At 38.2% G+C, this 26,643-nt stretch overlaps 1 protein-coding gene across 1 annotated transcript; it reads left to right on the forward strand.

Annotated features, from left to right (window-relative positions):
• The first annotated feature begins 214 nt into the window (after positions 1-214).
• On the forward strand, positions 215-26,490 carry LOC135673872 (transcriptional corepressor LEUNIG_HOMOLOG-like). Its single transcript, XM_065183268.1, has 18 exons — positions 215-524; positions 611-731; positions 835-932; positions 2,168-2,277; positions 2,373-2,656; positions 2,750-2,825; positions 2,927-3,038; positions 7,935-7,984; positions 8,063-8,368; positions 10,299-10,376; positions 10,602-10,829; positions 10,927-11,068; positions 11,142-11,251; positions 12,256-12,405; positions 24,774-24,929; positions 25,011-25,127; positions 25,239-25,436; positions 25,940-26,490. The coding sequence occupies exons 2-18, from the start codon at positions 700-702 to the stop codon at positions 26,081-26,083; spliced, it is 2,391 nt and encodes a 796-aa protein (XP_065039340.1). The 5' UTR covers positions 215-524; positions 611-699; the 3' UTR covers positions 26,084-26,490.
• Positions 26,491-26,643: the final 153 nt, after the last annotated feature.

Here is a 26,643-nt window from a genome sequence, read left to right on the forward strand (position 1 = left end):
CCCCAAAGCGTGGTCAAAGATAAGGGATACCATGTGTGGGACGCCACGCCGACGCGGCTCGGTGACTGCCACTGAACAGCCAATAGAAAAGACGTGCTCACAAAGAACTGCATGTTTTTACGTGTCTTATTTCTATTGGTTGTTAAAGTATTTCGTGCTTTAGACAACTAACTAGATGTGTTCGAGCCGGTTGGCCCGGGTACGAGGCAAAGTTCCGAGACTTCAGTTCCCCAACCTTTCGTTCGGAACCGCGGCGAAGCGGTGGAACGAGCCCCATTCATGCGAGGCGGTGAGAGCGTTGCTCTCTCCGTCAAAAGATCGAGCCGTGTCCATCATCGACTTCCAATTCTCAGCTCCTGACCATCTCCTCCGATCGCGGAGAGCTCGAATCACGGAAAACAGCCACCCAGAATTGGGTTGGTTCGAAGTAGGTTCTGAGCTGTGTCCGTGGTGAATAATCGGATTTTGGGTTTGTTATCTTGTTTTTTCTCTGTAGGTGGAGGAGATCGTGGCTTATGGATTCGGTAATTGGGTGTGTGGTTTATGTTCGAGGTCTAGATCCATAATGTGGGCCGAGATCTGATTGTTTATTGTCTCTTGCTGGTGTTAGGGTTTTCTTTGTTGATTTGATTTGGTCAAGGGATCAGTTCTGTTAGAGTAGTGGAGCAGCGTTCTTGTTGTGGCAGATTCGAGCGGAATATGGCTCAGAGCAGTTGGGAAGCTGATAAGATGTGCGTACATTGCAATAACGATGTACATTCTTAGTTTTTGTGGAGTCGTCGTGTTCTGGTCTAACTGCGGCTTTTGTTTGGATTTCTTCTCGTTCTTTTGTAGGCTCGATGTCTATATATACGATTATTTGCTGAAGAGGAATCTGCAAACCACCGCTAAAGCTTTCATGGCTGAAGGAAAGGTTTCTGCTGATCCAGTAGGTAATAAATTTAATATTTATTAGTGCCATTTTTTCATTCTCTGTCTGATACATCTTATTTCTTATATTTGCTGATTTCATTCTGGATAAACATTTTAACCTCTTTTGTCATTTTAACTGGAGTTAGTTTTGCATTACTGTGATAACAATTCAATGACGTCTAATCAAGAACAGGAAGCCTAAAATGGGTTAGAAAGAATTTAGATGTCCCCTTGTCAAATTCTTTATTCATATGCTTCTTTACACAACGGGGGAAATAACGAGACTTACAATCACTTGACACTGATAGCTTGGAAATAGTAGTTGAAGTGCACCATTAATTTGCTTCGTCAGAGCTACAAAACTCAAGTAAATGGGGTATGGATTGTAAATGACAGAGACAATCTCCTTTTTTTTTTCTCTTTTATTGCCACTTCTTATTATTTTTCTTATATTTATCTTTCTTTTGAAGAGAACCTATGTGACTATGATGTTTAAATTAGTCAATATGCTTGTCAATGTATTTATCTCTGTGTTTATTATATTTGCAAAACTCTCTTTCTCTGTGTCCAATTACTAAAATAATTTCATCTAATGTCATCTGCTCTTTGCATGTTTATAGATGACTTGGCTTCTTTTTCTGTCTAAAATCATTTTGGAAGTGAGTTTTCTTTAATTTTGATGAAATAAGATCAACTCATGGAAACTAGCTACCAATGATTTAATCTTGTGAGAAATAAATTTGTTTTTGACTTTATTAGAATAGTGTCAACTTATAAAAAATTGTTATTATTTTGAGAACTGTGTTGCCCTTGACACCAAGGTTGCTCCTTTGCAACCTAGGTTATCATTGTTTAAAACCAAGGTTCGCCATACCGAGGTGTATCGCTCAATACGGGCAGTACGTACTGGTCTGACAAGGGATTGGAATGGGTGGTACATTGGTACACCCCACTGTACCGTGTGTCGATACACTCGGAATGGCTTGGTATGACTCAGTACGTACCGTACTCCTTACCCACAGCTTATCGGGACATTGGTATGGATCGGTAATGCAAACCACGTTTAAAACATCAAAGCATAGGAATGAGCTCTTTGTTCGTAAGGGTAAGGCTATGTGCATAAATCTTCCCTGGGTTTGCATTCGTGGAGCCTTTTGCGCTAGTCCACCCTTAACTAGAACTTATTATGTGCTTTGAGACATGTTAAAGCAAAGTTTTCATTATAGTTGTATAAAAGTTTGGCTTCATTTGACAGCGATTGATGCTCCTAGAGGATTTCTGTTTGAATGGTGGTCTGTCTTTTGGGATATCTTCATTGCAAGAACAAATGAAAAGCATTCTGAAGTTGCAGCAGCATATATAGAGGTGAAATTTTACAGAATCTTTTTTCTCATATTTATCTTTTATATCTCCCTCCTTTATAAGCAATCATTCCTACTAGAACTTTTCTTGTCTTATAGGTTCAACAAATAAAAGCAAGGGAACATCAACAACAGTTACAGATGCAACAGCTACAACTGATACAACAGCGACAAGCTCAGTTGCAGCGAAATAATCGTAATTTGTCTCCTGCAAGTGCTGTAAATCCTGATGGTATTTTGGGGCCTTCGACTGCTAGTGTCTTGGCTGCTAAGATGTATGAAGAACGTTTGAAGAATCCACACTCAATGGATTCTGAAACATCCTCACAGCTTCTTGATCCGAGTGGGATGGCCCTTCTTAAGTCAACAACCAGTAACCCAGGGTAAAATTTGTGTTTTTTTTGTTAAGCACTGACACTGCACCTGCTTAATGTTGTTTTAAGTTGTTTTGTTCATTTGCTTTTCCACTTTTGCAGGCAGTTAGTCCATGGTAACTCAGGGAGTATTTCTGCAACATTGCAGCAAATGCAAGCTCGAAATCAACAAACAACTGTAACTAAGTGGACTCATTTGATATTTCTTGTTTATTTAGATATCTTGCTTATTATAGTCTTGAGAGTCTCTTTTATTTTATTGTGTTACCGCTGTGATAGGACATTAAGACAGAAGGTAATTTGGGTGTGCCTCAAAGATCTTTGCCCATGGACCCATCCTCAGTATATGGGCAGGGCATTGTACCATCACGGTCTGGATTAGGTGTTGCTGGTAAGTAAACACCAGGACTTCTTATAGCTAATGCTTCTGTTTAATTTCAAAATTAGATTAGGGCAAAGTTGAAAAGTTCTTGCATTAACAAAAACTCATTGTTGCAATAATAAATTTTACCCAAGGAAAGAGAAAATAAAGTCCTTCAGTCTATGGCTTTGAGTAAAAAGGAGAATAAGAAGAGAATAAGGGATCAGAACTTCAATAGGAAGAAAACAGAAGGAAAGACAGGCATAAGCTGAGAAAAAAAAAAAAGAAGAGAGAGATAGGCAGCAAAGCAAATAAGGGCCTGTAGCCCAGTAAAAAATATTTTTCTTCTATTTTATAGTAATAAAAGGTAATCTCAATCTAGCAAGAGTTGCGATGAAATTCTTTTATTTCAGTATTGAGTCATTTAATTAGAACACCTGAAAAAGAAAAAAATTGTCTAAGCATACATATAATTACTATCCATTATGTAGCTAGCCAAACATGCTTCTCTTGAAGAGTATGATTTTGGCTAGATTAACTTAATTAATATTTATGACTTAACCAACATAGACATCTGCCTACACTAGAATAGGTGCAGGCAAATCTGGACATTTTAAAACTACAAATTAGAATAACAGAAAATTAGAAATAACCTAACCCTGGACTATATAGGACTTAGCTTCTACCTGAATTACATTAAAACTTGATTAGATTAACTAAAAGTTAAACCTTTATGAAGCACCTATGAGGATTGGCTATGAAAAACACTTTGAATTATTTTCCATACTCAAATCATATTTATGTATATATATGCTGTGATACTTGGATACTTCTCGACTCCTTGTTGAATACTTTGATGATCTACATATAGGATATTTAGGGATCCTTGATATATAGTTCTTTGGGGCACATAAAATTTTGAAGTTATTGTTTTTTTCTCTATATTTTTGAAGTGTAATGATTCTAAAAGTTAATTTTTTTTATGATGAAAAGGTTTTCATGTATCTTTTACCGTCATTAAGATATGTAAAGAGCTGTAGCACTAAGTTGTTATTTTATGTAAGTTGTTAAATCAAGAGCATTTGAATACATTTTTATTATTTCTATTAAGATGTTTCTATGTATCTCTCAACATCTTCTTGATTACATAAAATCTATTGTCCTACTTGATTCATATCATCTAATCATAACATCTATAAGTCTATGTGAATATGTTCATACTATCTTAAATGATTCTTCTTTTGTCATTTTACATCTAGTTGTTCATGGATGAACACATTTTCTTATTCTATTTTTAGTAATTCTACACCCCTATCTCAAAATTCATATCTTAGATGCATTAATTTTTTTGTACATAGTTTTTGAAACCATCCAATATTTTAAGGAAGAGGAGGTAATGGAGAAAGGAAGAAGAGGAGACAAAGGAGAAAGAGGAAGAGGAAGAGGAAGGAAGAAGAGGAGGCAGTAGAGAAAGAATAGGAGTGAAGAGGAAGAGAAAGGAAAAAGAGGAAGTGATAAAGGAAGAGGAAGAATACTTAAGATCACAAAAGGACAACAAGGTCAGCAAACGAAAGCAAGAATTAGGGAGGTAGGAAGCAGCCTATGGTAGTGAGAACGGAGGTTTCATGAAGGTGGATGACAAGAGGGTTTGTAGGGAAGATGGCTCGTGATTGCGAGCCCTAATTTCAACCTTTTAATTTTTTGTAATTATATCGGATCAGACCGCCCCTATGTATAGGTTCACGCTTGGACCGGTACGTAATGCCCAATACATACAACTCTTGCCAAAATGGAGTTCTATGAGGATATCTTTTATTGATTGTATCTATGACATATCATGTCTAGTATTTTTGTAAATTCTTACATACCAATCCAAGCGAAATGGAGTTCCATGAGAATAACTTTTATTGGTTATATATGTTCTATATCATATATAGTTTTTGCAAGAATTTCAAGACAAGTGTATTAGTGTTCTATCATATCAATAACCAATATTTGTATCTATGCTTCAGAGAGGATTAGATATACTTTGGCTATGGTTATTTGTTTCTATGCTTCAGAGAGGATTGGATATACTTTGGCTATGCTAGAAGTTGTTGACAAGGACTGATTTGTGCCACATCTTTGTCTTGTAGCAACTCCTTTGTTTTAATATTTGAAAATCGAGAGATTGTTATCCTTAGTTTTTGATTCTATGTTGGACATAATTTTCATATATTTTGATCTTATCTTATAATCACATTCTTTACTTTAAAATGCAAAAATATACATATCAAGGCAAGGATTGACTTTTGTGTTGACCAATCGTGCCGATCGACCGATGGCACAGCACGTATTGCTCCGTATCGACTTACTGTGTTGGTGCACTGGAGCATGCTGATAATCCTAATTAAATCCTAGAAAAGCTCAAAAATACCTGAAAATTAAAAAAAACATAAATTAAGGTTTTTAATTGGAACTAAATGCAAATTTAGTATAATTTCATTAAACAATATCCAAACAAGTAAGGGATAGTAGATTTATCTTTTCTGGATATTGAGGAGTAGCTTTGCCACATGTTCTGAACTGTTCTTCCATTGATATTGAATTATCAACAAAGATATGATTTAAATTGTTATATTACGTGTCAAAAATTTAAGATTCAAATGAATCAAGTAATAAATGAATTGATCAATCGATATATTTGGCTCTACCACCAAATCGAACAGCGAGACTCCACAGTCCGTGGATCGAGGTCATCGATCCTATATAGTTGTATTTTGATATAGTATATTTGTTGGACCTAATCCTGATATTGCTCTCCTAACATGTATACTAATAAACCAAATATCATTGGTGTATTAATGTGGTGATGGTGATTGTCTGATCATCCTGAACCACATATGTTGGAGGTGGCTCCTGAGACAAGTATGATTATGACATGTATTTGTGTGGAGGAAGAGAAAGGAAGAGGAGGCGATGGAGGAGGAGGAAGGAAGAAGAGGAAGCAGTGGAGTGGAGGAAGAGGAGGAAGAAGAGGAAGAGGAGAAGAAGAGAAGAAGAGAAGAAGAGGAGCAGGAAGCGTACCCAAACTTGACAGCAGAAATGGGCAGCGGTAGGCAGCTTACAAATGTATGGTAAGGGCTTGTGAACGCGAGCCCTAGACACGGGTTATATGGTTTTTTTACAGGTCAGACTGGACCACCTGAAATAGGGGTGGTTCGGGCTTGAACCAGTAAAAGTACCAGCCAGTATGAGCTGAATCGGGCATAACAGTAAACACAGTTTTTTCCCAGTTCTTTTTTTTTTTAACTTTTATGAGATTCAGTGACTGAATGAGTAACTGAACACTATTTGTTCCTCCACAAACTTAAGCATAGGCAGTCCTGAATATCAAATTCAATGAAGATGATGTTGATAACACTGATGATGATGATGTTTTGTACTATTGTACATATTCTTGCTTATTCTAGAGACATGTTTATAGAGGTTCAGGCTAGTTCTCTGAGGATGAGGGTAATGACAATGGTATTATAAATATCTTTTTATTTATTTACTAGCTATAATCCTATGGACTTGTGTAGCATTATGTGAAAAAGAAAGAATATATATATATATATATATATATATATATATATATATATTCTTTCTTTTTCACATAATGCTACACAAGTCCATAGGATTATACTGATTCTTTCCCTCTTTGTGTATTAAAATAGGTTCCTCATCAAAATACCAACTTGATATCTAAATGAAAATATCAACCAGCACAGCATAAACAATAGAGCAAAAATCAATCACATAGTGAGACCAAATCTTTTTAACGTGGAAAACCCAATGTGGGAAAAATCACGGGACAATAGTCCACCTCAAACTTCCACTATCAATAATAATGATAACAGGTTTACGGTAGGTCTTCTCTAGAATAACTAGTGGATCAGAATAACATCAAGATCATAGATCTTAGCTAAAGAATAGCATATCTTTATCATATAGGATGGATCTCCTCAAAAGAGAATTCTAGGTCTCACAAAGTGGATATCGCAGGAAAGTACCTTAGAGAGGGTAAACTGCAGATCAACACCGTTAGGATTGTAGAGTTTGCTGCAAGGATTCTCCACATAAAATTTGGGCCGAAACTGATAACGTTTAGCTACCGATCGTCAAGTAGAAAACTCAGAAACCTAATCTTTCTCTCTCTATTTCTCTCTCCTCTTTCCTCTGCATGCCGCACGCTGCACGCTTTCACTGTACGCGCACACACTTCCATCACACCAATTTTGCCCTTTCTCTCTTGAATTCTTTGATTTGGGCTTATGGCCCAAATTTGTCCAAGCCCACATATGGGCTGGATCCAACAATTCTCTCCCTCCAGCTCATATGGTGGGTTGTACCAAGCCTGCTCTTCGCCTACATGCTTCAAGCTTCTCCTTAGGCAAAGACTTTGTCAACATATCTGATCCATTCTCATTAGTATGCACTTTTTCCAACTGTAATTCTTTCATCTCAAGCACATCACGAATCCAGTGATATCTCACATCAATATGCTTGGATCTAGAATGGTATGTTGAATTCTTGGAGAGGTGAATGATGCTCTGACTATCACAGTAAACAGTATATACTTCCTGGATATTTTGCATTAAGGTTCATGATTGTAGCAAAGTGAAGTTTTTACTTTTTTCTGTAGTGTCCTCTCCGAAAAAAAAGGTCGATATGCTTCCAATTGGAATTTTGCTTTTTACCCTTCCAAACATATTGATTATTGTTTCTAAAAATATTGAACAAACTGATGGTCACTGTCACTGATGCCCAAACCTATGTGTCTTGGGTGTTATCCTGGTTTTGGCAGTAGCATCTATTTTCATCCCAGATATGATCGGCAAAAAGTGGTTCCAAAAATCACGAATCTTTTATTCTAATAAAGCCCATGATTGCTTGTCTTTACAGGACTGAACCAAGGTGTTAGTGGTCTTCCACTCAAGGGTTGGCCTTTAACTGTGAGTGATATATCACAGGAAATTGCTCTTATTTGGTTGTCTGTTTCCATTGACTAATTTCAATGACATACTGCACAGGGTCTTGACCAACTTCGGCCTAATTTAGGTCCACAAGTGCAGAAGCCTTTTATATCTACACCAGCTCAATTTCAGCTGATGTCACCACAGCAGCAACAACAATTCTTATCACAGGCACATGCTCAAGGCAATCTTGGTGGCTCTTCCACCATTGAAGATATGGATCCTCGAAGATTTAGAGCATTGCCCAAGGGTAGTTTAAATGGCAAAGAGGGCCAGCCCACTGGAACTGATGGATCTATAGGTTCACCAATTCAGTCAGATTCGCCGAAGATCAGACACGATCAAGCTGAATACCTAATGAAGGTTAGATTTTCTGAATTGTAAAAGTATTAAGATTATTTTAAGTTTTTCATTGCACTCTATGTAATAGTACTTGTAACAATTTATTAGTCTCATTGTCAAACTCGCTTTCCTACCTAGGATTGTAAGAGGTCCATACGTTGAGATTGTAGTATTGGATCATAGAATACTGTATTTCAGCAGGAAGAAGAAATTTAGAGGAAAGAGCAAATAGGCAACAGACTTGTCCACTAGGTAGGAAAATCATGGAAAATAAGCTTGTGGGCTTGCCCAAAGCTCACTAGCAATATGATTGATGTCACAATTACATTCATTTCATTTTAGAGACTCCCACCTACTAATCCACTAGTCATCAGAGTCCAATCTTTATGTATGCAGAAGAGAAAGGGAAAAGAATGATAGAAAGTTTATCTTTTGGGCTTGGGCTGGGGTTGGGGGATGGAGATTGGGTTGGAAGTCAAGAAGATGTTATCCACATATCTGTGGATACAAATGTTAACACATGGTAAAGCACCTCAGGAATTTTACATATGCCTCACATTATACAGATTTGTTGGTGAAGTCTCATATATATGAAAAAAATTCAAGTATGCATTTGTCAAATTAAATTTGGCAGGTTGGTGAATGAGATAGCAATATTACATTTTCATCTTATGTTTCTTTTCCTACCGTTGTTGGACAGATAGCATGAAATGGTTTGTTGAGATTTTAGGCAATTAAGGATACATCACAATTCTAGAGCTTCGAAGGTAGATAATAGAACTTTTTGATATCAAGTTATGGAAATTAAAGTATAAACCAAGAACTATCATTAATTTCTTTGTGAAGTTTAATGCAATAAATTCTATTACATCAAGGATTAGCCTTCATAGAGGCTTATAATATTCATATACTGATGAGATACTTTTAATAGTTTTCTTATAAATCCCAATTACCAAAAGTCTACACACAGAGAAAGACACTTCCAAAGTGATTCTTAATGGCTTTCTTTTCTTTTTCAACCCTTCTAATTTGGCCTGCACCTAAAATAGGACTCAAAATAAAAACAATAATACTATAAAAGATTTCCTAAAGTAGCAACTTAAAAGAAGAAAGAAATTTCATCCTGTTGAAAATACATGACAAACATTTGACGCAATCAACCTAAACCTATCTATGATCAAACTAAAGTCTAAAACCACCATGAATGTTTCTTTTCTATTAATTATCAACTTCCAAGATATTTTCATACCATCAAATTCTATTTTCTCTTAGCATTCATTTTTAGCCTTACATTGGAGTCTAAACACATGCATTGATGTCCATATGTCCATTATAGTCACCTAAAACATTAAATTGGTGATCTTTATGGTGTCAAACTTGAATATTTTCTTGGTGGTCCATAATGTGAAACTAACTCATGCAGTCATGTACATTTTCTAGTATATCTGTTATTTACAGAGAAAATTTAGTGAAACATTTCAATTTAAAATCTGATCACATAAGTAAGATGGTGGATTGATTTAAGTCACGACAAGAATTTTCACCATGTTATTGTCTCTTGAAACCGCACTTATACTCTTTCAAGAAAATCAATTATATAATAGTGACCATCCTACATAATGTGTCCTTTTAGAATTCTCTTATGGTCATGGAGACAGACACCTAGAAGCAAATCTTCCTTTCTGAAAATTGCACCACTATGGATGATTGTTGTATTTGAGAGCCTTAAGTGATAAGTGCATGGGGCATTAGATTTTGCTTCAGTTTTTATGACATAAAGGACATATGTTCTGATTTGCTTCTTGTTGTGCATTATATTTATTACTAGTATTCAACTATTCATGATTTCTTCAGAACTTTTAGGTATCAACGGTTGGTTTCTCACAGCTTATGTGAATAATTCTGACTGAGATTTTTGCTCCCATGCTTCTCTGGTTATTTATGAATTTAGATGAAAGTTGCACAGATGCAGCAGTCCTCGACTCAGCAGCCACAGGAACAGCTACAGCAGCAACAACAGTTAGAGCAGGTAATACTGACGAGTCTTCTGCCTCTCTTTCACACTTCTTCTCATTTACTTTCCCCTATTATAGTTCATCTCTTCTCATGGGCCCTCTTGCTGCAAATCCATCATTTTGTGCCTTCTTCAATGTCAGTCATCGACTGACCTCCATGCATCTGCTTGTCTTCGTTCCTTCTTTTAGAATAAAATAAGGGGGGTACACTTCTGACAGTTCTTAAATGCAATATCCAGAACAATAGGAAAAGAAAGCAACCTTCTTCATCTGGAGCTGCCAACAGTACTGGCACTGGAAATACTATGGGTCCTTCTCCCAACTCTCCTTCATCGATCCCTTTTACTCATACAGCTGGTGATGGGGTGGGGATTGCTGGTAATTTGAACCATATTAGCAGTATGCCAAAAAGTTTAATGATGTACGGTGCAGATGGGCCAGGACTTGCTTCATCTTCAAATCAGATGGTATCAATTTTGTTTACTTTCTGTTTTCTTTTCAATCTTTGAAGTTTCTTGGAGGAATTTCAGGAATTCGTTCCAGTTTAACAAAGAATTTTGTTAGGATGATCTGGAACATTTTGGGGATGTTGCTTCTTTGGAAGATAATGTTGAATCGTTCTTATCACAAGATGATGGAGATCCAAGAGACATATTTGCTGCACTAAAAGGAAGTCCTGCTGACCAAAATCCAGGGTCTTTTAAAGGTAAATATGGCACTGATGTTTGCTTGATAATTTTTATAAGATGATCCTGAATATTCCAAAGTTCTTTATCCAGGTTTTACATTTAAGGAGGTTAACTGTATTCGTACTAGTAACAGCAAGGTTGTCTGCTGCCACTTTTCTTCTGATGGAAAATTCTTGGCCAGTGCTGGACATGAGAAGAAGGTATTGCCATGCATTAAGATAACATTGTTGCTCTGACAACGGTTACTGCACAAATTGGGATTGCTAATCAACAGACTTGAAAATAATCATTAGCTTATAATAAATGTTGGACTGGACAAAAATGATTTTCCCTTAAGCGGCAATTGAAAATCTGAAACATTAGTTAGCTTTTGGCACTGCTGCCTGTTGCTCATGAACTGTAGATAGGAGTCAAAATACGATGAGTGTATTTTGAGGTACATGTTCCTTGTCCATATTCTGGACCATGAGTAGCCACTGAAAAAGAAAAACAGCAGCAGGAATGTATACCATGACTCTTACACTAGCTGCATATAATTTAATCATTGGTATATAAAAATAATATAATCATTCAATAGTTAATAGAACAGGCTTTATCAGTTGGATGCTGAATATTGTTAATTTCTATTTGTGCTTTTAAGCAAGGTTTTTAATTTCGAATAATATCACCCGGCCGGCAAACCGGTACATGGACCGTCCGCTATCGGGCGGTATCATCGATTGGGGCTGTTTTCACCCATTATCGTTTTAAATCGGGTGGTGACTGAGGGAGAAGAAAGAAGAGGGAAGAAAGAAAAGGGAGAAGAAGAGGAGAACCTAGAGATCGGCGCCGCTCTCCCTTGTCTGTCGGCGACTTCTCATCTACGCGAGGAGAAGAATCCTCGGCATCGCGGAGAGAAGAGAGGCGTCGTCGCCTCGGCGAAAATGGTTTATATATATATATATATACCTAGCGGTATATCGAATATACCGCTCGGTACGTATGATATACCGCTCGGTATATAGTATAGTACCATACCGTACCAACCGAGCGAATCTCGAAACTTCGGTACAATATGAAATTTCAACCCTTGCTTTTAAGTATTATGCCATTTGATTTTATGATTATCAACTCATACTAAAGTTTCTTCAGTGCATCTCATGTTAATCTGTAATATCATGCTAGTGAAACTGGACCTTCTAACAGCTTATATGTCATGGTGTAGGCTGTTCTCTGGAATATGGAAACCCGGCAAACAGAGAGTACTCAAGAAGAGCATAGTCTTATCATTACTGATGTTCGTTTTAGGCCAAATTCAACTCAGCTAGCGACATCATCTTTTGACAGACTTGTGAAACTCTGGGATTCTGCGCAAGTAAGGATTGGTTCTTTCTTAACTTTGCCTTGTTTTTTTTCCATTTTACTGTGTGGTTGTGCCTTGTGTGTTTATTATGGGTTAGGTCAGGTCAGGTTTGAGAGGCAGTAGAAAAGGGGACATAGATCTGACCTAGGTTTTCTCGACTTTTAATTAACCCATATAGCTAGTGGGTAGGGTTTGGTCAGGTGAAAGGGTTTATATTGGTGGATTGGTGGGTCAAAGCATGTTTGACATTGCCTTTTAGCAAAAATTTACTCTGTTTTGGATCAGATTGATCCATAGTATCAAGGGAACATATACTCGGCCTGATTTGACCAACCTACCTGCAGGTCAAGATCTTTCTTTTTTTCTTAGAATAAATGGAGGTTTAATTTATAAAATGTAGGTTAGATATAGGTCTAATTGATGAATGTCACATGATAATGTAATCATATATATGATACTATCAATCAAGGTATATAATACCGTACCGTACCGGTGTTTTGAGGTTGGCTGGGTACGATACGGTACCGGTGTACCGAGCGGTACACCAGTGCATACCGAGTGGTACACCCTGGTGTACCGAACAATTTTATATATTTTTTTTATTACTGTAGCAGTGTAGCACTGTTACAATATAATACTGTAGTACTGTAGCGGTACCGGGCAGTCCACATACCGGTATACCATCGGACCGGTACGTACCGCCCATACCGGGCGGTACCATTCGGTACTGCATACCATGCTATCAATACTTATAAAGAGGAAATACAATTCACATATATGATCACATTTTGATCCTTGTGCATATCACGTATAAAATATCAATTGTGGTTGCATAGCCTTATTTGAGGTAGTCAGATGACATCATAGATATGTGGCTGTATAACAATTTAGTTGTATCCCTACTGTTTTTGTTGCTTGATTCAGTTACAAAGTTTTCATTGCAAATATGGATAACGATGTCAAACTTATCTTAAATGTGTAGAATCAACCTCCAATTGTCAAATTTCAGGCAACTACATGTGGAGTTGTTAAAATATATTATTTCTATCTCTTATGTTATAAAGATTAATTTTTAAAATAAAATTTTATCTTAAATATAACTAATTAGTAGTAATTTAACTTTGCCTTCTATTTTCAATCCTCTTGTGACACATTTATACATGATAATGGTATGATACAATTTGGTTATATTGATATGTCAAATCTTTAAAAACTAATGTGATACTGCACATATAGGATGATAACAATAGTTAATATCAAATATTATATGGTGAAGCTTAATATTGAAAGGGTGAGCCTCGACACCATGATTCTCTTTTGCAATATGAATGACAAAGATTCATATTTGAGATATAGCCTCTACTGAAGGGGGAGGACTACTTGCATTAGCACCTTTAGACTTTGCATCTAAGCCTTGTGATTTAGGTCATTTAATAATATGTCTTGATATATGTTTATAATATTAGATAGTCTATGATACACATGGGGAATGGACTTGATGACGCCGAACCTTCCTTTCAGTGGATTTATGTCTTCACAGAGGAGTTGTGCCTTTTGTAATGTAAGGATTTCATGAGCGATAATGCTTGGATTAATCTCGCGATAGGCGCTGATTGAAGGGGCTCCAGCTTGCTGTTGCCCTCTCCCCCTTTCTCTCCTTGTCGATCGTAAGGACGTCCTCTTGTTGCATGTTGCAAGTTGCTGCCAACTACTCTTGTTGCAGGTTGGTGCTATGAGGGTCCATTGGCTTTTAATCTTTTCCCTGTTTTAAGGAGGCTGCAGTAGGCTTGGAGGAAGAAGGGATGAACTGAGATGCTGCTTGAGGAAGATGAAGATGTCAAACTCTCCTCGTCTTTGCTCTTTCTCTCGGCTTAGAGGCTATGGTTGTCTGGTTTCTGAAGAGTTGAAGGTTGCACACCCCCTTGTTTTATAGGTTCAGGCATGCGGGAGAGTCCTAAGGAGTTTAGGATTCTCATAGGGTCGGTGCTTCTTGTTTCTGCCTTCATTTGGCCGCCAGCTCCTCTCTTAATCCAAGTCTGAATTGGATATTGTTGCTGGTTTGAACTGGTCATCTGGTTTCTGAAGAGTTGAAGGTTGCAGGCACACCCACCTGTTTTGTAGGTTGGCGCATGGGGGAGAGTCCGAAGGAGTTTAGGACTCTCATAAGGTTGGCGCCCCTTGTTTCTGCCTTCAATTGGCTGCCAGCTCCTCTCCTAATCTGAGTCAGAATTGGATCTTGTTGCTGGTTTGAACCGGTTGAATCTGCAATTGGCTTGGTTGCATCTAACTTGAAGTTTGAGATTGAGCTCAAGTTGAGTTTAGTAAGATTGAGATTGAATCAGAGTTTGAGTCAAAGTCCAGTTGAGCTGAATTAGAGTTTGACTTGATCTCAGGTTGAGTGGAACTTGAGTGAGACTTAGGCTGACTTGAATTTGATCCTTGAGCTCGGATTCTAGCTTCAGTTGGTTCGGTTGGATTAAGATCAATTTGGAGTTCAACTCGAACTTCGGTTGAACTGAATTGGAGTTTGACTCAAACTCAGATTGATCATCCCTTCTCATGGCTCCCCCATTTAGGTGATTCAGCTTTTGTTGAATTGGGAACAGAGGTTTTGCCTCTCTCCATCTGCGGGTGCAGGCAATCAGAGATTTTGCTTTGGCTCGTCATTGTTATTACCATCATCGTGCCCGACCATGACCTCTTTTGCACCGTCTTGATAGGGTTCTCCTCGTCGTCGATCACATCATCAACTTGAGGGTCTTGCTTTTGGACTTTTTGAGGCTACAAGCTTGTTGTTACCCCTCTTTGTTTCTCCTTCTTTGTCATATAGGAAGACTGAGATTTCCTGCATGCAGTAGTTAAAGCCACAAGCTTCCAGCAAGCTTCACCATTCGTTTTGCTTAGTTAGCAGATTTTAATCTATTGTCAAACTAATCGGATCTCGTGTGATGAGAAATTTGTTTCTATCCTTTTGGAATTGATATTGTTGGGCTCAACAAAAATAAATAACATATCGATGCCATAGGTAGGGGCTCCCAATGATGACTTGACATATGTCAAGCAACACCACTTTGCATGTCACCTCATTGATTTATTGATTGGTGATTGCGAAGCGGATCTTGCATTGGCAGTTCTTCTAGCAACCGTTATTGAGGATAACACCAACCTCTTGCTTCACCTGAATTTTTAATGTGAACAGTTCTTCTCGAACTTTTGGATCGGGGGATGGACTCGAGTTTATAACCTTCATCTTTGTCATCAACAATAGACTTGGATCCGTACGATCAACCGGTGCAAGTTTAGTGGAATCATTGCCAACGGTCACAACCACTATCCTTCAACTTTGGTTATTCTTTTTTCACCTTTTTGGGAAGAGATCCGGGTGAACCTTTTAGCACTTCTCCCTGTTTGACTAGCAATTTTACAGTGATCGTAGAAAATACCACTTTTCTTTGAGGAAGAGGAATTCTTACTGTTTCCATAATTTTCCTTGGCCTTCGAGTAGGCCTCTTTGTCCTTCTCTGTAGTCTTAACGCTATGGAATGTATTCTTACTCTCGATCACCATAATTGTCCCGCTAGCACTCAAGATGTCATACACCTTGAAGAGGCTCAATTTAGTGCTATCTGATCATGAAAACCAACAGTAATCGTCGAGTAGTCATCAAGAGAAATACCAAGCACCATCGCTTGTCAGAATTCCATGTAGTCCAAAACGATTGGTCTTATCATTACTGTAAGCCATACCATCGACAACACTAGTCTTCTACATATCTCGTCAAGTCGAATTCTTAACGTAGGAGCCTTTTAAATTGTTCCCATGTCACCTATTCTTTGCCATAAGATCGGAGGTATGCCTTCCACCATGCTAGAGCATAACCGATAAATTTGAATCGTGCAAACGTGACTTTGTCCTTATCGCTATACCCATAGAGAGTAAAATAGATGTCAAGTTAATCAAGCCACATCCAATACCTCAATGTTGATAGAGTTGTCGTAGGAGGGGATGTTGATTTGGGCCTTAACTCAGAAGGGTCTAAGCCTTTCTGTTGCCACCGGTTTTGCAACATTAACATCATCATCACTTACTTATTGTAGTGTGTTTTCAATTAACCAGTTTGGATGTTCGATGAAGATGACCCTTTCTCCTTCACTGCGACACTTATTTCCGTCGTCTTTCGCTATTGGGTTGACTTGAGATCGGATCCAACCCAACACATCTTCCATCTTTTGTGAGAGCATAGCAACTTGGGCAGCAAGGTCCGCATATGCTATTGAATTGCTTGTTGTCATTGCATCGTTGTCTCATTTCATCGATGAGCAGGGTAAAAACTCTAACTTCTTTAATTCTTCATCAAAGTCTTTATATCCTTTTATGGTAACCATCCATAGGTGAGGATCGTTACTCTAGTACTAGTGATTTAAAAAGCGATAGATGCCAAGGTTCCAAAATGCTCGAGGCATTAGGCTTTCGCTTAAGCGAAGCGAGGGGCTCTGAAATATTAAAATATAAAAATATAATATAATTGATAAATAGAGATTAACAATGCTAAAATCTAAATTATTATATGATAACAGTAGTTAACAATCTATTGTTAATAGCAGGGTCTGCCGTACCGAGCCATACCGCCCGGTACGGGCGGTACGTACCGGTCCGACAGGTTTTCGGTACATGGACCGACTGTTACTGTTCCGAGGTACTGTAGCACTGCTACATTGCTACAGTACTCGATACACCCAGGTGTACCGCTCGGTACACCTGGGTGTACCGCTCGGTATACCGTACCGTACCAGTACCGAGCCCAGATCGAAATACCGGTACGGTACGGTATTACGAACCTTGGTTAATAGTATTTAATCTACTGTTAATAGTGATTAGTGGGGAGAAAAGAGTCATCGACGATGTAAAGTGGGGAAGGAGAGGGCGACGGTGACGGAGGAACTTTTGGATGATGGCAGCGGCAGTGGAGGAAGCTACGAATGACAACAGCGACGACGGAGGAAGTTGTAGACGGCAACAATACCAGCAGTGATGGAGGAAGCTTCGGACGATAGTAGCGGTGGAGGAAGCTACGGCCAGCAACAGTAGCGATGGAGAATGCTTCAGACGACGGTGGTAGCAGCGGCAGCGGAAGCTGTGGATGATGATGGCATGGGCAGAGGAAGCTTCAGATGTCTCCGTCGGCGGTGGAGGAAGCTGCGGTCCTCTCCCTCGACGGTGGAAGGAGCTCACACGGAAGTAGTGGCAGTAGAGAGAATTACGTACAAAAGCTATAGAGGTAGCGACAGAGGAAGTGTCGATTATGTGTGTCGGTGGTGGAGGCAACAACAAAGACGCGGCGGAGGCAGAGGCGACACTGGGGTTGCTCGAGGTTGCGTGGGGAGGCAGGGGGTGGGTTTTGCAAGTAAAGTAACTTGATGTAGCTTGGTTCAATTGAACCAACTAGCTACTGTTCAACCGAACTGTAGGCGCTAGGGTTGCATGGTTTCAATCGGGCGCTCGCCTGAGGCACTCAGTGCCTGGGTTTAGGCGAGCGCTCAGGTGGTGCTTCACTGAAGTGCGTCACCTAGCGAATCTGTGAGGCGCTCGGGCCTTGCCTTGCCTCACCTGAGTGCCTAGGCAAGTGCTCGACCGCCTATTTAAACCCCTGTCTAATACTACTTGATTCATATGGGGAAAGGACTCAACAACACTGAATGTTCCTCAAAGTGGATTGATGTCTTCGCGGGCGAGTTACGTGTTTTGTAATGTAAGGTCTTCGTGTGCGATAATGCTCGAAGTTCTCGCACGACAAGTGCTGATCGAAGGTGCTATAGCTTGCTACCACCTTCTCCCTTTCTCTTCTCCTTTCTTTTAGGCCACAAGTACCTACTCCTATGGTTGGGATCAGCAGCTATTGCAGTTGGTGTTGCTGTTGACGAGGAAGACGAAGTCGTAGCTGGCTGTTCTCGACTTTCAGAAGTAACAGTTGTGACTCTTCTAGTTGCAAGTTATTGCTGACTACTCGTGTTACAGGTTGCTGCTAGGGCCTGCTGGCTTTGAACCTTTTCTCTGCTGCAAGGAGACTACAACAGGCTTGGTGGAAGAAGGGTTGAACTGAGTTGTTGCTTGAGGAAGATGAAGCTACCAAACTCTCCTCTTCTCTCTTCTCTTTTTCTCTTGGTTCAGAGGCTAGGGTCAGCTGGTTTCTTAAGAGTTAAAGGTTGCACACCCCCTTGATTTATAGGTTGGGGCACAGGGGAGAGTCCTAAGGAGTTTATGACTCTCCTAGGGTCGATGCCCCATTTTTATGCCTTCAATTGGCCGCTAGCTCCTCTCCTGTTCTGGTCTTGTTGCTGGTTTGAGCTGGTGGGATTTGCAATTGGTCTAGCCGCATCAAACTTTGAAGCTTGAGACTGAGCTCGAGTTGAGTTCAGCAGGATTGAGGTTGGATCGGAATTCGAGTCCAAGTTTTGGTTGAGCTGAAGTGGAGGTTGACTTGAACTCCGGTTGAGCTAAACTTGATTAAAACTTGAGCTGATTTGAAACTGGCCCTTGAGCTTGGTTTCGAGCTTTTGATTGGTTTGGTTGGATTGTTTGGAATTGATTGGGAGTTCTACTCGAACATCGGTTGAGCCGAATTGGAGTTCGACTCAAACTTGGCTTGATCATCCTTGATTAGTATATGTTTTCTTAATAATGTTAGTAATTAGTATTCCTAGCTTACTCATACTAAAAGGAATTATTTTTAATCAAGGATTGTAATTTTGTACTCGTCGGTATTAGTAGTCCAGGCGTGTATGAACTATCCCCTTTTGGGCAGTCTAATTAGGGCTTTACACATGGACTCGACTTCCAACTATTGCCTGCTCGGTCATTGTTGCTAGTAGAACCGACTTTGGTTTCAGAAATATCAGTTTCGGAACAATGATTCCGAATCTATCGAAACATGAAGCTAGAACCGGATCAATTCCAGGCGATTTTGGTTCCCATTCAGAACTGTAGGAACTGACTTTTTTATTTTTTTATTTTTTATAACTTTTTAATTTCTATCAAATTTTACATAATCTTATACACAGAATGATATAAATTAAATAACCTCTTACCTCAATTGCTGTCAGATATTCTTATTGTTTCTTGGGTTGATAAATCAAGTAAATCTTCATTTCTTTGCTTTTGTTCAATCATCAAAGACATGCTTAGGCCTCAATTGATTCAAGAGGCTATACTCAAATGGGTCTCATCAAATATACCTCCCCTGGACTAGAAGCTTGTTCTACAGTTACTATTGACATCGAAGTTGCTTAATTTTGTTTTATAATAATTGATAAAATTAAAATGATTGTTGAATGGCATGCCTACCATTGAAGAATTGGAAAATCTATAACAAATTGAAAAGAAGTATATGGATAAATATTAAGATAGGAGTTCGAGCCTGTCGATCCCCTAGGTTTCTTTTATCTTTACAATCATAATTATTCACCAACTTGATCCATATATTCAGAAAATTGGAGTTAATCTGTCTACTATAAATGGTAATAAATCAATGATCATTTTTCTAACTTTCCTCAAATTTTCACTAATATGAATATCTAAATATAAACAATCATAATAAGTACTCAAATAATCATACAAACATAGTTTCAAAATAAATATATAGAATAATCTATTTACATAATAAAGTAAATAAGTAGAATATTTTCAAAATAACTAAATCACTTAGTTTTTATTACCCTAATAGTCAACTTCAGCTTTATCATTTTCATAATCTTCTAATGCACCAATAACATTAATATATTTAATTAAAAGTAAATAAGATATAGGATAATTAATACAAGCTAAAGTATATGTAGCATCATTAAAAACTTTTAAAGCATCTAAATTTTTTTAATAAACATTCAATGATGGTGGCATAAATTGATTTACCTTATATTATTTGGAACAAAAGTACATAATAATTCTTTATATTCAAAACTTTTGGATTTTTTATCATTTAATTTGTAAAATTTTATTCATTATTTGTGGATGAGTCCATAAAAATGAAATTGCTCGCTTAGTGGAACTAAAAAATATCAAGAAATTTTAACCATTCTTGTACGCAAATTTTGAAACATGGCATCTACATCTAATATGGAAAAATATACCATTAAAAGCTGGTTGGTAAACTTGTGTAACTCTGTATATAGGTAGTATTTGAAGATACATTATCAAAAAATAAAAAAAATAAAAATCAAATCATGGTTCGCCTTATCGATCCATACCGTTATATCGACCAACTATCGGTATAGTCCGTACCGAGCTATACCGAACATGTTAACACACAGTACATGAGGGCTTATCGATGTATTGCCCATACCAGTCCCTTATCAAACCAATATGTACCGCCCATCGAGTGATATGCCATGGTACGACGAACCTCAAATCAAATTATACTCTTTTAAAATGATTTCTATCATTTTATAAATATTATCAACAATATATTTCATAAAAACTCTTATGATAATTATTCTTTTTTGTATGGTCCAATCACTATCAATCCAATGACATAATTATTTGTTGGAGTAATCAATCCAATCACTATCAATCCAATGACATAAAAACTCTAATATTTGTTGGAGTAATCATTTGCCAATGATTACTCCAACAAATATTAGTACAAATAGAAATGCATCCATCAATCAAAAGATCGAAAAATATTTCGTAAAACTTTGGGCTTTCTCAAGTTCAGTTTGAGTATGATATATTTTGCCAATATGCTTTCTAAATGTCCTATATCCACCTTATTCTTCAAACAAAGTTGTAAATTTGACTTGATTGATTTTGTTACTGTATTTTCTTCTTTCTCTAAATTAAAATGTTGACTTTCTTGAGTTGGCACAAATGGTTGGACAATCAAAATTCTCCTCCATATGCATACTTGTTGAAGTTGGAGGCATTGATTTCCATATTGCAATTAGAGTACACCATAAAGATTGCTATTGCAATTGGAGATTACTATGGCAATAGATTGCAGTAGAGAGATTGACATTTCAATTAGAGAGCACTAGAGATATTGCTATTGCAATTAGAGAGCACTAGAGTATAGAGAGATTGCTATTGATTTGGTGTGGAGAATAATAAAAAGGAGGGCTTACATGTATTATTACAGATTATTTTCCAAAATACCCTTCCAACTAGTTGTTATTTAGTTGTTGGAAGGAACAAAATGATCTTTTAAAATTTTAAAATTTATATTTTTTATTTTCAAATTCTCCAAAATTTCCTTTCAATTAGTGGTTTATTAAGTTGTTGGAAGAAGCAAAAAATGGTGTTCTAATCATCATTGCAATGGTCAAGTTGATTGTTGACTCTTACAACGGTCATGTGATTGTTTCTTTTTTTTTTCACACCGTTCAGAATCGAATCGGAACTATTGGTTCCGGTTCGATTCAAACTGAAACTATCAGTTCAAGTTCGGTTACGAATCGTGGAATTGTTGACTGGTTCTGGTTCCATTCTTCACTACAACCGAATCGGGATCAAGTCTAGTTGCTAGGCCTAGCCTCCTAGTACTCATCCTCTTTGTTTCTTCTGCCCCACTTTTGTCTTTTCCTCCTCTTTTTAGTACCATGATATATGCCAACATACCATTTGTTAGTATGCTAGTATCAGTGATTTAAAAAGGCGCTCGAGCACTCGCCTAGGCGCTCGGGCGAGGCGAGGCCCGAGCGCCTCGCTTCACTTCCAAGGGGCGCGCTTCAAAGAGGTGCCGTCTGGGCGCTCGCCCGAGCCCAAGCGCTGGGCGCTTCGGGCGAGCGCCTGGGTTAAACCAGGTGATCGAACCAAGATTTTAGGTCTGGTTCGGTCTCCGGTGGTTAGTTGGTTCAATCGAACCAACTAAAATTGATATTAGCTATCGCTGCCCAACCCTAACCCTGCTCGTTGCCGCTGCCACTCCCGCTCCCGTTGCTCGCCGTTGTCGTTGCTTGCAACCGCTATCGCTGCTCACAACCGCTGCTGCTGTCGCCGCTCGCCGCTCTTGCTCCCGCTGCCCACTGCTCGTTGTTACCGCTATCGCTACTAGCCGCTGCCGCTGTCGTCGCTCGCCGCTCCTGCTCCCGCTGCTGCTGCCTCCTTACACTCCCACTACCGTTGCCTCCTTACACTCTCGCTCCCGCTGCCGCTGCTTCCTTACTCTCCCGTTGCTGCTGCCTCCTTACACTCTCGCTCCCACTGCCATTGCCTCCTTCCACTCTCACTGCCGCTGCCTCCTTACACTCTCGCTGCCGCTGTCGCTTCCTCTTTTCTCAGTCAGCACCCTCTTACACTCTTCCTTCTTCTCCTTCTGTATACTGTTAATATTGTTAGGTTTATTTAAAATTATTAATTTTCAATACTATTAATAGATTAATAATATATTATTCTTAATTTAATATTATATTTTTATTTAAAATTTTAAATAATTATATTTATTAATTATATTATATATTTTTATATTTTAGCGCCTCGCTTCGCTCGAGCAAGCGCCTGGTGCCTCGGGAGTTTTAGGACCTTAACGCCTTTTGGCACCTAGCGCTTTTTAAATCACTGGCTAGTATGGACCGAAACCATATCTATCTAGCCACAAATTGATATGGGTGTGGTACCCAAAATTGAATTCCTTGCTTCTAAAAGTATAGAGTTTCAAGAATATTCTGATGATATTAAGAACTAATAAGTGTACTAAAATCATTATATTAATCATTGTATGATGTTTTATACAAATAATTAAAAAATGTATCTAGTCATATATTCATTTCTCCATCTCATTTATCATCACTAGTTCATTTAAAGAAATTAAATTAAGTGATAAGATACTTTGCATTTGAAAACATATCCAAGAAACATTATATTGAGCCATGCCCATTACATATATGATAAGCAATATGACCTATCCATATTTCAGAGCTTTTGTTCTCATTTCTTTCTCCTGTATCCCTCAGGACCTACCTTGATGGAGGTGGTAGGATTAATTTTCTGAGCTACTCTATTTATGACATTACTCTCTCTCTCTCTCTCTCTCTCTCTAGATGGCCAAGTGTGCACAAGCAGTAGTATGCACCATTGGTAGCATATTTGTTTTCTCCTACTGTGAGGTCAGCTGGCCACTGCCTGTTGCTCCTTATTAGCCTTCAGTTAATTAGCCAATTTTGGATGCCTCTAGCCAAAACTTGTTTCTAGTTGTTCCTTTCTGTAATTTATAGCTTATCTCCAATCACCAAAGGAGATGCTAGAAGCTAGTCCAACAATAAAAATGAAGGGACCAAATGAATCTAGCTTTATAATAGGCCCCATTTTAGATAATAAATAACTGATATGCAATTTAATCATTTTTGCCCTTGATTTGAACGTCATAATCTTCTATAAAGATTACAGTGGGCAACAATAGAGCAATACTGGGAGATGAGATGATGCTCTTACTTATAGGTTTCATGCATGGCAGTGCCTCCATCTATTTAAGATGTTAGGTCTTTTAAGAAATGATAAGGTAAATTTTCTGAGCAAGGATATAGATGGCTTATTTTGTTCTCACTGAGAATCTACTAAGCCTTGAGTAAGTTGTTCCAAACCAATTGGTGATTCTCACTTCAAGTTGAACATCGTGTCTTAGTTTGAACTCTTCAAGGAAAATGGTATTTTGTTTTACTGTTTATCTTCATCCTTCTTTATCAGGGGTTAGAGAAATAGTTGACAAAGACTAACCTTGTGGTGTGTGCTGGCCCCTATTTGGTGTCATTTACCTTGGTATTTTAGCATGTAGACAATGTTTCTTTGGCCCGATAATGTAAGAGCCTTTTAAAGACTTAAGTTATGCATTCTGATGTGGCATGGGCCAAATTAGGATGGATCTGTCTAGTTTGCCACTTAAAAAGTGGATTTTCTGCTTTAGGTTTCCATTTGATGTCAGTTTGTCTTCAAATTGTTTCAATGCCTGATTCTGATGACCTCACCTGTCTGATGCTCTCTTCCATGGCATACTTGAGGTACTTCTTCCTCTGATCTTGAGACTCATTTGATTTTCCTTTGCATTTTCACTTCTTTTGTTGTTTTAGTGCTGTTGGCAAGGTGGGCATGCAGATTATTGGCATGACAGGGCATGTAATTCTTGTCATGTCTCAGTGTGTAGGCTTGTCTTGCTCCTGTTTTACCTCTTTTTCATTTGATCCTCATATAACTTCTTGGAGTTTCTCGTTGTTTTAATGTCTGCATAATGGTAGAAATTCATAGCATCATGCATGTAATTTTGCCTATTGAAGATAAAAATAAGCTAAAATTGAAGGCAATGTTTCTTGTTATTCAACAATCTCATAGCAAGGTGCTCTCGGTGTTACGTTGGGTACCATATAGCCAAGTTATTTATTTATTTATTTTTTTCCTTGTAGCCAAGTTATTCCCTGCACACTTTTTCTGGGCACAACTCACAAGTGACATCCCTGGATTTTCATCCAATGAAGACTGATCTAATGTGCTCCTGTGATGGCAATGGTGAAATTCGATTGTGGAATGTCAGCCAATTTTCATGTTCACGTGTTTCAAAGGTTAAGAATCATGGTTCCTTTGCTATATTAAACTTTCTTTTAAGGTTTTATATTTTTATTAAATAGTATTCTGCACTCCAGGGTGGTACTGTACAAGTTAGGTTTCAGCCCAATATCGGACAGCTTGTTGCAGCAGCTGCAGAAAATGTAGTGTCAATTTTTGATGTTGAGACAGATAGAAAGAAACACACATGGCAGGTGCTCTACCAGTACCCAATGGCATTTTGCCTTTTCTTTCTTTTTTTGAACGCCAGATGCAAGAATACCGATCTAAGTTTTCATAGTATTTGTCATCACTAATATTTACAGGTTCATACAAAAGAGGTGCAATCTGTTTGTTGGGACAGTACTGGAGAACTCCTGGCATCTGTTAGTCAGGATTGTGTGAAGGTGTGGTCATTGACAACAGGCGAGTGCATTCATGAGCTAAGCTCCAACAGGAACAAGTTCCATTCTTGTGTGTTTCATCCAAGCTATGCCAACCTCTTGGTTATCGGGGGATATCAGGTACTTCTGGTCAAACTTATGTTGACAAATATGGTTGTCCTCGGCACTCTTAGACACGAGTTATCTTTATGTGCTCGATCTTGTGGTAATCATCTTTGTTAATCTTGGCACTTTGCTTCTGGAGATTTTTGGACAGTCTCTCCCATTTTTCTAATACACGATCCTGTTCTTTCTGTTAGTTAGGAAATTGCTTTGTATTTGTTACTTCCCATACACTTGTTCCCATACAAGATGATCACCACACGATCTTGTGGTAATAATCTTTGTTAATCTTGGCACTTTCCTTCTGGAGATTCTTTGGACAATCTTCCCCATTGTTAATACACGAACCTACTCTTTCTGTTAGGAAATTGCTTTGTATTTGTCACTTACCCATACTCTTGTTCTCCACACCTAGCAGTGTGATCAAATTATCTTTATGTAATAGGATTTGGCAATCATTTTCCATATTTTACTTGTGCTTTCTCTTTCTTTATGTTTCACTGATATGTGAACTGCTGCAGTCTTTGGAACTGTGGAACATGGTAGAGAATCAAACCAAGACAATCCAGGCACATGAGGGTTTGATTGCAGCTTTGGCACAGTCACCAGCCACAGGATTGGTGGCATCAGCAAGCCACGACAAGTCCGTTAAGCTGTGGAAGTAGATTAAAGGGTTTTGGCTATTGATACCATTGATGGAAAAGAAACAGAAAAGGAACAAATAACATGCATTGTATTTTATTCAGTTGGCTGGTTTACTTTCAACACAATAAAATTAGCTTTAGGTATCTATGATGTTGGGTTATGGAGAAATATGTAATCAAATGCATTAAGTGTTCTACCTATTGGGCCTTGGGTAATAGAAGGGCAAAAAAAAAAAAAAAACAGATGTTTTATATTTGATCTTTGCCACTTATATTTTTCTGCTATTCATAGGGCTATATTTGTATGAAACAACAGCCTGTGGAACACATGAATTTTCTTTATTGTGAGGTGATGGAAAACTATTGATGTAACGATATGCAAATGAAATTGACCTTAAATGTGAAATCTCTTGGATGTGGTTGGCAGATGTATGCGCCTTTCACTTTGTGATGCCTACAGATAAGAATGATCTGTGGACTAGATGCATTTGCACCATTTGGTCTTACCACGAGAGAGAGAGAGAGAGAGAGAGAGAGGACAGGCACTACTTATTAATTGGCAATTAGTACTCTTATTGAAA

This window comes from Musa acuminata, chromosome BXJ1-5, assembly GCF_036884655.1.
Source record: "Musa acuminata AAA Group cultivar baxijiao chromosome BXJ1-5, Cavendish_Baxijiao_AAA, whole genome shotgun sequence".
Classification (NCBI taxonomy): domain Eukaryota; kingdom Viridiplantae; phylum Streptophyta; class Magnoliopsida; order Zingiberales; family Musaceae; genus Musa; species Musa acuminata.

Coding starts and splice junctions, on each gene's coding strand:
- LOC135673872 (XM_065183268.1), top strand. CDS start 700: ATGGCTCAGAGCAGTTGGGAAGCTGATAAGAT. Junction 732..834: donor AGTTGGGAAGCTGATAAGAT/GTGCGTACATTG, acceptor GTTCTTTTGTAG/GCTCGATGTCTATATATACG. Junction 7,985..8,062: donor TCAAGGGTTGGCCTTTAACT/GTGAGTGATATA, acceptor CATACTGCACAG/GGTCTTGACCAACTTCGGCC.